The sequence below is a fragment of the Salvelinus sp. IW2-2015 genome, linkage group LG20 (genome assembly GCF_002910315.2).
Source record: "Salvelinus sp. IW2-2015 linkage group LG20, ASM291031v2, whole genome shotgun sequence".
In the NCBI taxonomy this organism is placed as follows: Eukaryota; Metazoa; Chordata; class Actinopteri; order Salmoniformes; family Salmonidae; genus Salvelinus; species Salvelinus sp. IW2-2015.
The window spans coordinates 4,606,264-4,620,425 of record NC_036860.1 but is presented as its reverse complement, the minus strand read 5'-3'; the positions used below and the strand labels follow the sequence as shown (position 1 = coordinate 4,620,425).

General features: G+C 42.3%; 1 protein-coding gene across 1 annotated transcript in view; it reads right to left on the bottom strand.

The window, feature by feature from the left end:
- The window catches only part of LOC111981291 (ubiquitin carboxyl-terminal hydrolase 31), a 28,301-nt gene extending 14,450 nt beyond the window's left edge, over positions 1 to 13,851 (bottom strand). The window contains exons 1-13 of the mRNA XM_070449238.1: positions 12,496 to 13,851; positions 12,182 to 12,313; positions 11,101 to 11,195; positions 10,904 to 10,996; positions 9,415 to 9,550; positions 8,512 to 8,659; positions 8,168 to 8,348; positions 7,877 to 7,988; positions 5,355 to 5,449; positions 4,380 to 4,457; positions 1,215 to 1,344; positions 558 to 677; positions 48 to 273 (exon numbers count right to left, since the gene is read on the bottom strand). Coding sequence (XP_070305339.1) covers positions 48 to 273; positions 558 to 677; positions 1,215 to 1,344; positions 4,380 to 4,457; positions 5,355 to 5,449; positions 7,877 to 7,988; positions 8,168 to 8,348; positions 8,512 to 8,659; positions 9,415 to 9,550; positions 10,904 to 10,996; positions 11,101 to 11,195; positions 12,182 to 12,313; positions 12,496 to 13,059 — 2,110 coding nt within the window. The 5' untranslated portion in view covers positions 13,060 to 13,851. The remainder of the gene's footprint in view (positions 1 to 47; positions 274 to 557; positions 678 to 1,214; positions 1,345 to 4,379; positions 4,458 to 5,354; positions 5,450 to 7,876; positions 7,989 to 8,167; positions 8,349 to 8,511; positions 8,660 to 9,414; positions 9,551 to 10,903; positions 10,997 to 11,100; positions 11,196 to 12,181; positions 12,314 to 12,495) is intronic.
- Between the last annotated feature and the right edge of the window lie 311 nt (positions 13,852 to 14,162).

Below are 14,162 nucleotides of genomic sequence, written 5' to 3'. Positions count from 1 at the left end.
ATCATCTACCTACTACCACCGTACTGCTAAAACCACGTCGGTCTTACCTGTGTAGTGGCCTCCATGCATGTTTCCGTGGTGATTGCAGACGGCGTACAGGTCGTACAGGTAGTCGTCAGGGTTACGCCCCAGGCCGTAGGGCCGTCTCCATGGTGACCAGTGAGAGGGCAGGCTCCAGCTGCTCTGAGACCTCTTCACCATGTGAGGAGCCATGTCCATGCCAAGCAGGGGGAACCGCACCATGTTCTGCATCTTCACCCTCCTGTCAGCCTCCTACAGGACACAGCAGTAAACACAGTATCCAGTCAACTGAACTGTCGCTACACCTGCCTCAGACGGGCAGGAGATAGGTCACCGGGTAAGACTGAGTGGTAGTGACTGAACATGGACAAGACAGAACAAGCAACACTGACTGAAGGAAAACCAAGATTAGGAACCAGTCGGGCCACCCAAAGTATGAGAAACTACCGTTACAAAAACAAAACAGGAATGATTGGACACAATTCTCAGTGGGGGGATTGGAAGGGGTGCTGAATGCTGTGTTGTTGCTGCAGTACCTGTCTGAACCTCTTGAGGTGCAGTATGAGCACATCAGGCAGGGTCCACAGGCTGAGCTTGATGCGGCCTTGCTGCAGCTGCTTGCAGTGGGGGCAGCGCCAGGCATCATCCGGGGCCAGCTGGAACAGACAGCCCACCAATGCGCACACACACACACGCAGCCATCAAGGAAAAGCTCCCCACCGCAGTGCTTTTAAAATCAGTCTCACTCACAGAGGGAGTTCCTGACTMATCTACTCCATGTTTTCACAGCACCCTCATTTATGTGACCAGTGCCAGTTCTTAAACTGACCACCTCCAGCCTCTGCTAACCACAATGTATATTCAGTCTATCTGGTGTCCTTCCAGACAGAGAAGCCATTATAAAAATGCTGTATTTCAAACCTAGAATTAGGGGCAGAATATACAGCACCCTCAGCATTTCAACAAAATGAAAGGCTATTGGATATTCAGCTGTGGAATAATAAACAAACCCTCTGGTAAGAAGAGAATGTTCATTTTTCCAAGTCTCTTTTCTTGTTTAAATACATACAACAGCATATAAATGCATCGACAGCCATTTTGTGTGTGGCCTTGTGATACCAACACAATGTGTGTGTGTGTGTATGTGTGTGGCCTTGTGATACCAACACAATGTGTGTGTACTCCAGTGTTACCTGTTCCTCTTTGGTGTAGAGCTGGAGGCACTGAGCGAGGGTGCAGGCCTGGGGCTGATGGTGTTGCTCTCTGTGCAGATACACACTCTCAGCATCAGGGATGTACTCTTCCTCAGTGAGCCCAAACAGACTGCATGGAAGGAGAATCACAGTCAGCCAATCAATCACTCAACACACTGCCTCCTATCCTAACACACAATAGTAAATCTGACACTTCCCAATACGTGGGTATTGCTTAGGTAGTCTAATCCTTAAGGATTTCATTCCTTTATGTTATCCTGTCTCCAAATGTCGAAAGGCACCCGCATGCTTCCCAGCCGAAACAGTTCCTAAGAGTTTGTGCATATATTATGACGTTTCTGTTAGTTTTGGAGTTCGGTAAGGTTTTTTTCGGTTGTTCGGGCACAGTAGCCGAACTGAGCCGAAGTCGGTAGGCGAACGGACCCGAAGTTGGTAGGCAAAGTCTACACCCCTTCATTGGTGAAAGTCTACACCCCTTCATTGGTGATTCGTCAACAGTAGGGATTCTTCAATAAAGCTTATGTCATTCAACGAGAGACAGCTTGTTTTCATGCACATTTTTTTTATTAAGAAATAAATACTGCACCAGACATCTTAGTTAAATGTAAAATTGCTTGACTATGAACTCCTCGGCAAAAACGTCAAAATTAATTACAGATTTCTTGTGTTATCTTCGATTCATTCGGACTATTTTGTGGAAGTGTATACTAGCTATGGCATTTTTTCCTTATTTATCAAGCGAAGGTATTTTAAGAGAGTATGCAAGCACACTCGTTGGGTTGCCCGCGAACTGAAACATGCAGACTTTTGCCTTAAAAAAGCAAAAACAAACATCAAAGTGCCTCGTCTGCTATACTCTCTCACCCTTGTCTTTAGACAACAACATATTTTGTTTAAATTAATATTTGTTGGCTTTAAGGGATGGGCATTTGAAATGTTTTCACTATTCGAATATCCGGATAATCAAAATACATAGTTTTTTTTAACGCAACATGCGACAATTTCAACGATTTTACAACATTACAGTTCATATAAGGAATTCAGTCAATTGAAATAAATAAATTAGGCCCTAATCTATGAATTTCACATGACTGGGCAGGGGCACACCATGGGTGACCTAGGAGGCATAGACCCACCCACTTGGGAGCCAGCCCAGCCAATCAGAATGAGTTTGTCCCGGACAAAAGGGCTTTAATAGAGAAAAATACTCCTCAGTTTCATCAGCTGTCCAGGTGGCTGGTCTCAGACGATCCAGCAGGTGAAAAAACGTAATGTGAGGTCCCGGTCTCGCATGGTTACACTGTGTCTGTGGTTGTGAGGCCGGTTGGACGTACTGACAAAGTTCTCTAAAACGACGATGGATGCGGCTCATAGCGGAGAAATTAACATTAAACTCTCTGGCAACAGCTCGAGGACATTCCTGCAGTCAGTATGCAATTGCCACACCCCTCAAAACTTGAGACATTGTTGGCGTTGTCTTGTGTGACAAAACTGCAAAGTTTAGAGTGGTATTTTATTTTCCCCAGTACAAGGTGCACCGTGTAATGATCACTCTGGGCACAAAATTTGACAGAAATAAGCTTTTTGTGCATATAAAACATTTCTGGGATCTTTCATTTCCTCTCTTGGGTAGGGGATGAAAAGCGTGCCCAAAGTAAACTGCCTGTTACTCAGGCCCAGAAGCTAGGATATGCATATAATTGGTAGATTTGGATAGAAAACACTCTAAAGTTTCTAAAACTGTTKAAATTATGTCTGAGTATAACAGAACTGATTTGGCAGGCGAAACCCCGAYMACAAACCATCCAGGGGGGYAAAAAATTGAGGTCATAGGATTTTCAAATGGTTTTCTATGGGATACCCTTATTATTAGGAACCTGGTTGCAGTTCCTATGGCTTCCACTAGATGTCAACAGTCTTTAGAAATTGTTCTATGTTTTCTTTTGAGAAATGAAGAAGTAGTCCCATTCATTGTAAGTGTCACTCTAGGTGGACTCTACTGTTTTGGTGCGCGTGAACTGGAGCGCGCTTCACGTTGTTTTTATCCGGTWTTAGAAACAGTTTATTCCGTCTTAAATTTTATRGATTATTTACGTTTTAGGGTACCTGAGGTTGGATTAGGAACGTTGTTTGAAATGTTTGGACCAAGTTTACAGYTAACTTATTAGATACTTTGTAGGCATGTTGTGRGAGTTGAACCGGTGTATTTCTGAATCAAACGCGCCAAATAAATGGACATCAAGGACATTATRGAACAAAAYGACCATTTGTGATGTTTCTGGGATAGTTTGGAGTGCCAACAGAAGAAGATCTTCAGAGGTAAGGCATTAATTATATCGCTATTTCTGACTTTTGTGGCGCACCTGCCTGGTTGAAATATGATTTTCATGTGTTTGTATGKGGGGCGCTGTCCTCAGATAATCGCATGGTTTGCTTTCGRCGTAAAGCCTTTTTGAAATCTGACACAGCGGCTGGATTAACAAGAAGTTAAGCTTTATTTTGATGTTTAACACATATTTTCAAGAATTTTAAATATTTGAATTTGGTATTTTTGAATTTCGCGCTCTACCGTCCCACCTGCCCATAAGAAATTAAACACGCAACCAACAATTTACATGTTGTGTTTATATTTTTGTTCAGTATAGATTTTTTCCAAAGGTTATGAGGTTGAAAATGTACCGCTCCAACTTCACTTGGTACACATGGAGCCTTTGATGGTAGTGCTGCTTTGATTGACCGACAATAACAAGCTACACTCGTGAAAAGTGTGTAGGCTACCGGTACGGATTTTTTTTTAATGGAGCGCACTCATAAAAACTKATTAAAAACTGTTGTTTTATTCAAATGTCTAATGTCATGGTCTAWCCTTGTATGTAGCAATGTCACATAGATAATTACATTTTAGAAAGTATTTTCATTAAAATAGGCCTAGCCTATATATACATTTTTTTTAAATTAATACNCTCGCAAGTAATCGAGTACTAACGTCCATTTGGATATTCTAATAACCGTCCCCATCCCTAGTGGCTTTATGGGGATAATTTATGGTCATGTATTTCCRTGCAGGATAAATCTCACCACAAACATGGCGTTTATCAAAGAAATGCAGAGCACCAGCAATATTGTTGTGCAGCGTTCACTCACTAATCCTTGGTCTCTTTGTCCCACTCCACCACTATCTTGACGTGCGGCGGTCCCCCCTGGCCACAGGACTTGTACGCTCTGCCAAGGAAAGATTATGTTGAGGAAAACTTAAACTTATATCAACCAACAAGCTGTATTCCTCTTATCTTCAAAACACTACAAATCTAAGTGAATTGGATTTACATTACCCGTGTGGCTGTCTTTTTGTATGCTGTACACATATCTATCCAGCTTTTTAGTGTGTGTACTGTGTGACAAACTCCCATTCTATTCAACAAACTTCCATTCTACTCAATTGAATCAGCAACTGGGACAAACTATAAACCAAACCTGCTGAGCAAGCAGTGTGTGAAGAAACAGATACCAAAACATGTAAAGGCACGCCATTTAACAGTTCTGGTGACATAAGAGCATCTGATCTGGCATTCAAGTGTGGTTAAAGGATTACAAGGAGGCAGTAAACTGTAAACATTGTGAATTGGTGAGAGGTGGTGTTCAGTAGGYAGATAACATTTTGAAAAGGGGAGATAGTACCTGAACACAAATGTCCTTTTTCTGGTGAGAAACGTTTTGCTATGTGCCCTACTGAACATGACCCTGGTTGAGAGCTACAGTTGAATAATAATATAAAATATTCCATTTAGCAGACACRTTTATCCAAAGTGACTTACTGTCATGAGTGCATACATTTTTTTACGTACAGATGTGCTTTCTTAATTTGATCACTCTGTTGTTACAGAGAATTTTCCTGRGCAACAGGAAATGCAAACTTATTGCATTCGAGGTTTAATGAAAAATGTATCAACCCCTACAAAAATGTCCATTAATTAAGATTCGCATAATATAGAAACTGGTCAAATTAAGATATCACATCTGTATTGGTGGTCCCGGGAATCGAACACACTATCCTGGAGTTGCAAGCACCATGCTCTACCAACTGAGCTACAGAGGACCAGGAATAACAAGGAGACTGACCTTTCCACTGTTGGGTGACAGAGAGGCTGCTCCTCTTGGGGCAGGAGGTACGTGATGCCAACCACACCAACCACTCMTAGGCTGAAGGGCCCCACCTGCAGATAATACCAYGACTTTAGTTACTCACTATCCCTATTCCCACCACCTGACTGCTACGTATAGACATGTTGCCACGGCCGTGCTTTTCAAACCAGACCAACAGCATTCTAGCCAATGAGGCAACTTAAACYTCTAACATGCCATTACATGGGAATCAACTGTTTATTTTTTTAGAGTCTAAGACATTGGAGGATAGGGGGTGCTAAGCTGACATATGAAATTATAGTCATACTATGGATAATTTAGCTAGTTGATTTTGAATTTTAAGACCCTTTTAGGTATAAAAAATATATAAAAAATGTATTTGATAAAATTATGATTTTGGCCTTTACTACTAAAGCCAATAGAAATGCATTGAATAACACATTCAAGAATGGCAAAAAGGACAGTCAAAAAAATGAAGTGTCTGTCCTAAATCTAGGACATAAAAAAAACTCAGAAAACAAACTACCGTTCAAAAGTTTAGGGTTATTATGAGCAACCATCACTCCTGTGTTCCAATGGAACGTTGTGTTAGCTAATCCAAGTATCATTTTAAAAGGTTAATTGATCATTAGAAAATCCTTTTGCAATTATGTTAGCACAGCTGAAAACTGTTGTACTGATTAAAGAAGCAATACAACTGTCCTCCTTTAGACTAGTTGAGTATCTGGAGCATCAGCATTTGTGGGTTCAATTACAGGCTCAAAATGGCCAGAAACAAAGAGAACTTCATTCTGAACTGCGCAATCAGTCTATTCTTGTTCAGAGAAATGAAGGTATTCATGAGAGAAATTGCAAGAACTGAAGATCTGTACAACGCTGTGTACTACTCCCTTCACAGAACAGTGCAAACTGGCTCTAACCAGAATAGAAAGAGGAGTGGGAGGCCCCGTGCACAACTGAGCAAGAGGACAAGTACATAAGTGTCTAGTTTGAGAACAGCACGCCTCACAAGTCTCACCTAGCAGTTCATTAAAAAGTATCCGCAAAACCCAGTCTCAACGTCAAGAGTGAAGAGGCGACTCCGGATGCTGGCTTCTAGGCAGAGTTGCAAGAAAAGCATATCTCAGACTGGCCAATAAAAGAAGAAGATTAAGCATGGGCAAAAGAACAGAACTGGACAGAGAATATTGAAAAAAGTGTTATGGACAGACGAATCTAAGTTTGAGGTGTTCGGATCACAACACAGAGCATTCGTGGTTACGCAGAAAAATGAGATGCTGGAGGAGTATTGACGCCATCTGTCAAGCATGGTGGAGGCAATGTGATGGTCTGGAGGTGATTTGTGGAATGGTAAAGTGGAGTTTGTACAGGGTAAAAGGGATTTGAAGAAAGGAAGCTATCACTCCATTTTGCAACACATGGCATACACCTGTGGACGGCGCTTAATTGGAGCCAATTTCCTCTACAACAGGACATGACCCAAAGCAGCATGCCAAACTATGCAATAACTATTTAGGGAAGAAGGTGTCAGCTGGTCTGTCTATAATGGAAGTGGCCATCACAGTCACCGGTCTCAACCCTATTGAGCTGTTGTGGGAGCAGCTTGACCGTATGGTACGTAGAAGTGCCCATCAAGCCAATTCCAACTTGTGGGAGGTGCTTCAGGAAGCATGGGTTGAAATCTCTTCAGATTACCAACAAATTGAATAACTAGAATGTCAAGGTCTGCAAGGCTGTGATTGTGCAAATTGAGGATTCTTTGACGAAAGCAAAGTTTGAAGGACACAATTATTATTTAATTACAAATCATTATTTATAACCTTGTCAAATCTTGACTATATTTCCTATTCATTGTTGCAACTCATTTCATGTATGTTTCATGGAAAAGCAAGGGAAAGTGACCCTAAGTGAGGCCAAACGTTTGAACGGTAGTATATATATATTTTTTTTTACACATATTTAACCCTTTTTTGGGTAGGCAAAAAACTACCTTCATACTTCCATTAGTTTTTTGAACCATTACCTGGTTATCTTCAGACGAGTCCTGAGACACTTGTTGGGGGTCATAGAGACAAAAGTTTGTGGGAGAGTCTTATCTTTGCATAGAGTGGCATAATAGTTTTCTAGGTCAAACTGTTCAGATGCTCAGACCTTTTCGTGAGAAGAACAGATTTTCGGCGATGTCTCAGCGTCCTGACAAACACCGGCTGCTGCTCTGCCGCTTTAACCGCAGATGCGGAAGTTGCGACGACTGGTGGATGCAGTGGATTGAGAGGCAACCAATGCAAAAACATCTCTAGCTTAAACATGACGGACTTTGACGGGATTTTTTTTGTTTGTAATTTATCAACTCTAGGGGGTTAAATGCCGTAAATCACGAGTGCCTACTAGTGAAGCTACACCGGTTGGTAATTCAGGACTCTTTGGCCATATATGAATTTTTTTTAGTTGACCTGCATTCTGTGGGGTTGTGTTTCCATTCACTATCCTCCACCCACCTGAATGTAAACTCCTGGCCTGAGCAGGTGATGCATCTTCTCCAGGATCTCCTTCTGCAGGATATCCCAGGTCACAGTGCGATCCATGTACAGTACAAATGGAAGACCAAACCTGGAACAGAGGGAATGATATTCTCCTGTTAACAGACTCCAAGTATACCTTAATATAACAAATATCATATGACCTGCATGGTGTAACGGTTTCAGAGGACAGTTGAAAACACTGGGCAGTAGTACCCATAGAAATACAATTCCAACATTGCAGTCAATATTATTAAATCTCTATAGTACCTCCTCCCTTGGTGACCGGTGCACGCTCGGTTACAGATCAGCAGAACCATCTTGTCGGCCCCTGTGTTCTTATTGGCCGATGCAGTGGCAGGATTCACAGCTCCTTGCATGAAAGATGGAGTCCTGCTCATCTCACTCCCAAACTTTAAGTTGTTCTGGTTCAGGTTGGCAAGGAGACTCCCTGGATTCCAAATCCCAATCGGTCATTGATACTCAGTCAATACTTCAATATACATTACACAGACTTCATGACAAGTACACTACCAAAGAAACTTCCATTGAGAAATGCCCAAAACGTATTGAAATAATGTGATATCAACAGTAGATGAATAGTGAAGAGGTACCTCTCTTGGTTCGAATGTTCTCTAGTCTGAAGGTCTCAGGCGTCTCAAAGGCAAAGATGGAATCGCTCTCCTGAATGATATCGAGATCGTCGTCGTCATCACAGAAGGAGCGATGGAAACCGTCGTAGTACATCTCCGTCAAAACAAACTGAATCAGAGGCAAGCGGAGAAGGCCAAAACAAATCAATACGCTGCTGCCATTTAGTCAACACTGAAACCTTTTATTCAGATACGATGGTGAAACAGATTKGAGTTAGGCCAAGCCCATTTCAGTGAATGAATTACAGAACATAAATAAACAGCATCAATATTCTCTACAGTGTATAGGCCTAACTCTTCTGCAAATACAGAACAATGGTAAATATGGAAGGCTACACACTATGATTGAAAAACCCCTCCCTTTCTTCTGGAGTTCTTGCCCTATCCCTCAATCATGTCAACTTGTCTTATTCAGACCAGGATTTCACACACACTAGTGTTCTGCTTAATGTAATCCAATGACAGCACTGTATGAAAGTTTCAGCKACATCAAACCCAAGGCATCAGTTCTGTTGATCTTGGATACAATGGGCTCTGTTCCAGTGATCCCTTCATCCTGATTAAAAAGACTATGATGCACTAGCCTAATACTACTTACGACAACACTGTAAAGCAGTTATTAATACTGAAATGGGCACACCTGCTGGTACAATCAGACTAGTACCCAGGGATGAATCATTAAAGGAAAAAGTAAGCCTAAGTAGGGTGCTCCTTTACGGTTCTTTTCAGATAACATTCCTTTGAAATCCTTAGTAGCTAGGTASCACCAGAAAATAAAGCAATCAAGTTAACTTCTGTGTGTATGTAACCTAGTAAGACAGAGCTGAGGCTGCTAGGGATAAGAGAGCAGGAAGGGAGCAGCACCTGGTCCAGGGGGATCTTGGTCTCACGTGACACAGCATCTCGGAGTCTGGACACGGTGCTGTTCAGGGGCACGGCCACTCCGATCCTCATACAGTGAGAGTACTTCCCCTGGTAGACCACTGTCACATACAGAGGCCTGGGAAGAGAGAGGAAACATGGGYATGARAMGGATCAAATATTGGCACCATATAAGGAATTACAAAACACCAGATAAAAACCACMGACAAAGGCCAGGAAATAACAGAACGGACAAACTCAACTTTTGCCAAATTAAACACAATTATGTCCAATAATCAACCTCCCAGGAGAGGACACGTTTCCACCTCCTCTAATAATGCTGCTACAACACTGTCTGGGGACTGCTAATTTGTAATTACTCTGTGAGAGCACTGAGCAGGATTCCTCTGTTGACTGTGTGGATCAGTGCTACTCTAAGCTGACACTAAGAACTCAGCCAGCAGGCACAGCAACGCAGCTTTTTCAGGAGTTCAGTTTGAGATACCCCACATTCTGGAGAACCCTCATTTTTAAGATGGTTGCCATTTCTGAGTGTCTCTGTCACTTGAACTTCAGTTATGTGGGATCTGTCTTCACATCAGCTCAACTATGGCCAYAAACAGTGGCATAACAGGCTTAGCAGAACATTTTTATTCAGAGAAATAACCTACATGCTTCAGACTAGTGATAACTGATAAACCAAAGCTGAGTAACAGAATTGTGTTTTTGGGAGAAGGAAGAAGTAGTAGTGAAGCCAGAGCGGTGAGCCTTGATCTGGAGGACCAATATTCTGTCATCAATCAGATTACAGCTGGAGGACTAATGGGACATCATTTGCCACTGCATATCTCCTAATTTCACCTCATTCTTCTCATCTTTAATAATGCATGGACAGCAATGAATTTAGTGGCTTAAAAAAGAATCTGCATCGAACAGGCGCTCTCTCCTTGATGTGACAGTATAACACCATTGTAAAAAAAAAACATCACTGTATCATGAGGACAAAAAAGGCCATGCATGTCCCAGGTACCTCAGTTTAGGAACATTATGAATCCTCAGCTGAGTGAGCATAAAGGTGGTTTTGACTGCTAAGCACAAATAATGAAACTCAAAATACAAAAACTATGACAGAGAAGAATCTAACATATTTCTAAAAAGTCATAGGCCTACATCTTAATTTCAGATTTAAAAGTAAGTCTATTTCCCTTTGCTTTAGCCATTGAGTGTTTGTCTGGGCATGTAGCCCTTAAATTGACTTTAGAAATAGAAGAGTCCCATAATTACTGGCTTGGTTTGGTCTGCAGATGGGCCAAATATGCCATTTTGGAGACTAAAACGACATTCCTTCTTATTTACTTTYCTTCCGCAACCCTGGGAAATTGAAATGAACCGCAGTCTCAAGTAGTCTCAAGATGTACAMTTCAACACTTGTCAACAGTCTTSTTCCTCCCACCAGACCCAATGATGGAACACAGCAGAGGTGTGTACTCACCTTGTGTGAGGTAAGAGGATGGGCAGGGAGATGCAYAGGAAAGGATCAAAGGTGTTGCTCTGTTTTTGGCAATGCGGGCAGGTGAGCGACGACCTGTTGGTAAGAAATGGAACTCATTTGTCTCAGAAGAAGTCATYAGGAATAAACAGAATGGAGAATATAAAACTCCTRAGGGGTAAGCATCAAATAAGACCTACCTGTACTGGGCCTGAAATAGCTCTTGCACAAATGAACCGGTAGAGAGTGGAAGAGAAGGCCCCTCTAGACCCCCATCATCCTCTTCCACTGGTGGCTAATAGGACAAAACAGAATGGATGAGCTCTTACTGCATATTAGACGATTTAGGATATGGAGGCTGTATTCTATTCACTAGGTCAATGAGCATCCAAAGCAGTCTGAAAGACAACGAAAGGATAAGAGACCAAAATACAAACAAAACTGCCTGTGACGGTGCAGCTCCTCTGACTTATCCTCAAGGAACTATGAGCATTTGACAAGGCAGACTAATCAACAAAAGCTCTGTGGGGTCTATTCAGGTCACGTCTCTCACTCTGCATGTCTAAAGTCTTRTTCATGCTTCGGTTCGGCTAGCGCCTAAGGCGATCCAAACGAATGTGCTCGCATACTCCCTTAAAAGACCTTTGCTTGAAAAATGAGAAAGTGACAATAGTACCGTTTGTGCATCTTAAGACACCGTAGCCAGTATWAACTTCCTCAACATAGTCAGAATTTGCCTCGAGATAAAACATCAGCACGAACAGCTGAAAAATCCTTGCCTAAGACCAAAACAAACAAAATGTCACCATAATATATGCACAAACTGTTCCGGAAGGGAAGCAATCCCGGGAGGGGACACAGAACACCATCACTTCCTGTTCATTCTCCCATAGGAGATGAATCAGTCAGCACACCGTAAAGTAAGGAAGTGAGCTCTCTCTCCTAACTTGTTTGTTCCAGTGCTCTGGAAGATTGATGCCTGATAAGGGGCTCTGCGTTCAGAAATGGGTTAGGTCGGTAAATCTGTCCTGCAGGATGCCAGGCCCTTACCCTTGCTCAAATGTTATTCCGTTTGGAATGTCTGAATGAGGCTTCAAAGGATATCACAATTAGCCAGCCACCTCCTGTCACCTCGTCCACTCAGACTGCTGACTCACCTCCATTCACTGCTAGCTCGAGGTCACATCACTAACTGTCTCGTTGTGCTAACCTGGCCACTACCACCGTTCCTGAAGTTGCATTAGTAGGCCCTAACTCTATGATGCGKAAACAAAAGTTTACCTTAATGGAAGGCCTGTTGTTGGGATGGTTGTTGAGGTCTTCATGTACCCTGTCCAGAAGCCAGAGCAGAAACTCCTGGGCGTCATGCTGAGCATTGCCTTTATACTGCAAAGCACTCTTTGAGACAGCATTCTGCAACAAACAGCACAAGCAACACTGCTTGAAAATTCTGGTGATAGCCTAGTCTCAGAAGTATGATGTAGCCTAAATGTATTTGACCATTTCAAAGATGTGTAGTATAGGCTGATTCTGCGGACCAAATGCAGTCCTGTGAAAGAAGCAGTCTTGCTTTATGATACATTGTACCAACTTACTTTGAACTCCCTGCTGTGCTGTGGGGTGTATTCAAATGTCCACAGGGCCCGGACCAGTCCAGACAGCTGCTCTGTCACCTCACCTCTGTCATGAGGGCCCTTCCTCCCCAAATGCACACCGTTTGTCTTCAGTTTCTCCTTCTCCTCATCCGTTTCCTCGACTCCCCGGTATTGTTCCAGTGCCAAATACTCAGCAAAGAGTTCAGTGTTACTCAGGCACTGGAGGATGGCATTCATGAAACAAGTGTTACCATGGTTTTTGAGACCAGACACTCCAGGGACCTTCTCTCCGAGGAAACGGTCACTATCATCCAAAGCTGGTGAATRTTTGCCTCCAGTTTTGAATAWTGTGAAACCCCCATCGTCTTTGTCACCTTCAATAGCATGCCCATCTGATCCAAAATGGGACAAGGTTGACAGGGTCCTGAGGACTCTGCCCATAAAACTACCCACGGAGCGCACAGAGCCTCGTCTGAAGAGTTTCTTGCTGAAGCTACCAGATTTCTTCTCTTTYGTGGTGGCTTTACTAGACATGATTGCCTGACTTGTTGGGCACCCCCTCATGCAATAAATGTCAAAATACAATATTTCCTGTGAGGAATGAGCTGAGCTAGCTAGCTAGCAAACTAGAATTAACTTTCAGCTGTCRCGTGCTACATCTTAATTGGGGAGTCAAGTTACATCTCAACCCATCAACTAGCTAGTTAGCTAACGTTAGCTAACAGTAGCTTGCTGSGATATATTTCCCATACTAGGGGTACAGTACCGACTACCATTAAATACGTGTCACCACATTTTCAAAGACAAGTGTTATGTTGATTTAACTGGACAGCTAACCTTAGCGTGTCAGCTAACACAACAACAACAATCCATAGCTAGCTAATCAGCTAGCTAAATTGGCTAGCTAGCTTGTAAACTATCCATTAATCCATTTTAAGTGATTCGATTTAGTAAAATACACAAATTACAATAAGCTGCCGGAATGCATTTGTATATGCTAAACGAGTCAACCTATCCGCTGACGTTCATGCAAATCGTATCTTGTAGCTAGCTGATTGTTTTTATAGTTAGCATTTGCACATTAGCTGGCTAGCTATGCTAGCCAGATATCTAACCACTGCATAAATGAGTCCCTTGCGCAGAAGTGTCCTTCCATCCCACCAGGAAATAAAAATGCAGTTACCAAGCAGAGACGTTTAATTCCGTATCCTTGGTTAACTTGAGTGGGATTGTAAGATTTATTATGCTTTCCAAGCTGAAGTATTCTCCTAAATCCGACTATCCATTGCAACGGAGTCAGTTTTTCACACTTTCAACTACAAAAACACGGACACTGCAGGACAGCAGAGAAACAGCTGACGTAACAGAGTCAACGCCAAAATACAACTGGGGGAGAGAGGGGTTCTGCCTTTTTTCCATAAATCAAACGTTTTGTATCAAAGTATCAAAATGTGCACTATTGAATAATAAAGTAAATGGTTTTTTTTTTTTATATAGGCCTATCCATAATCATGCAGTTGACAATTAAGGAAATACTTCCTGATCTAAGGACAGTCCAAAAAACATTGATTGTAAGACTGACATAAATAATTGCTTTTTTGTTTTGGGTTGCAAGTATGAGGGGGTTGGGTCTCCTATAGTACAGGGTGGGGCCCTATGATAATGGA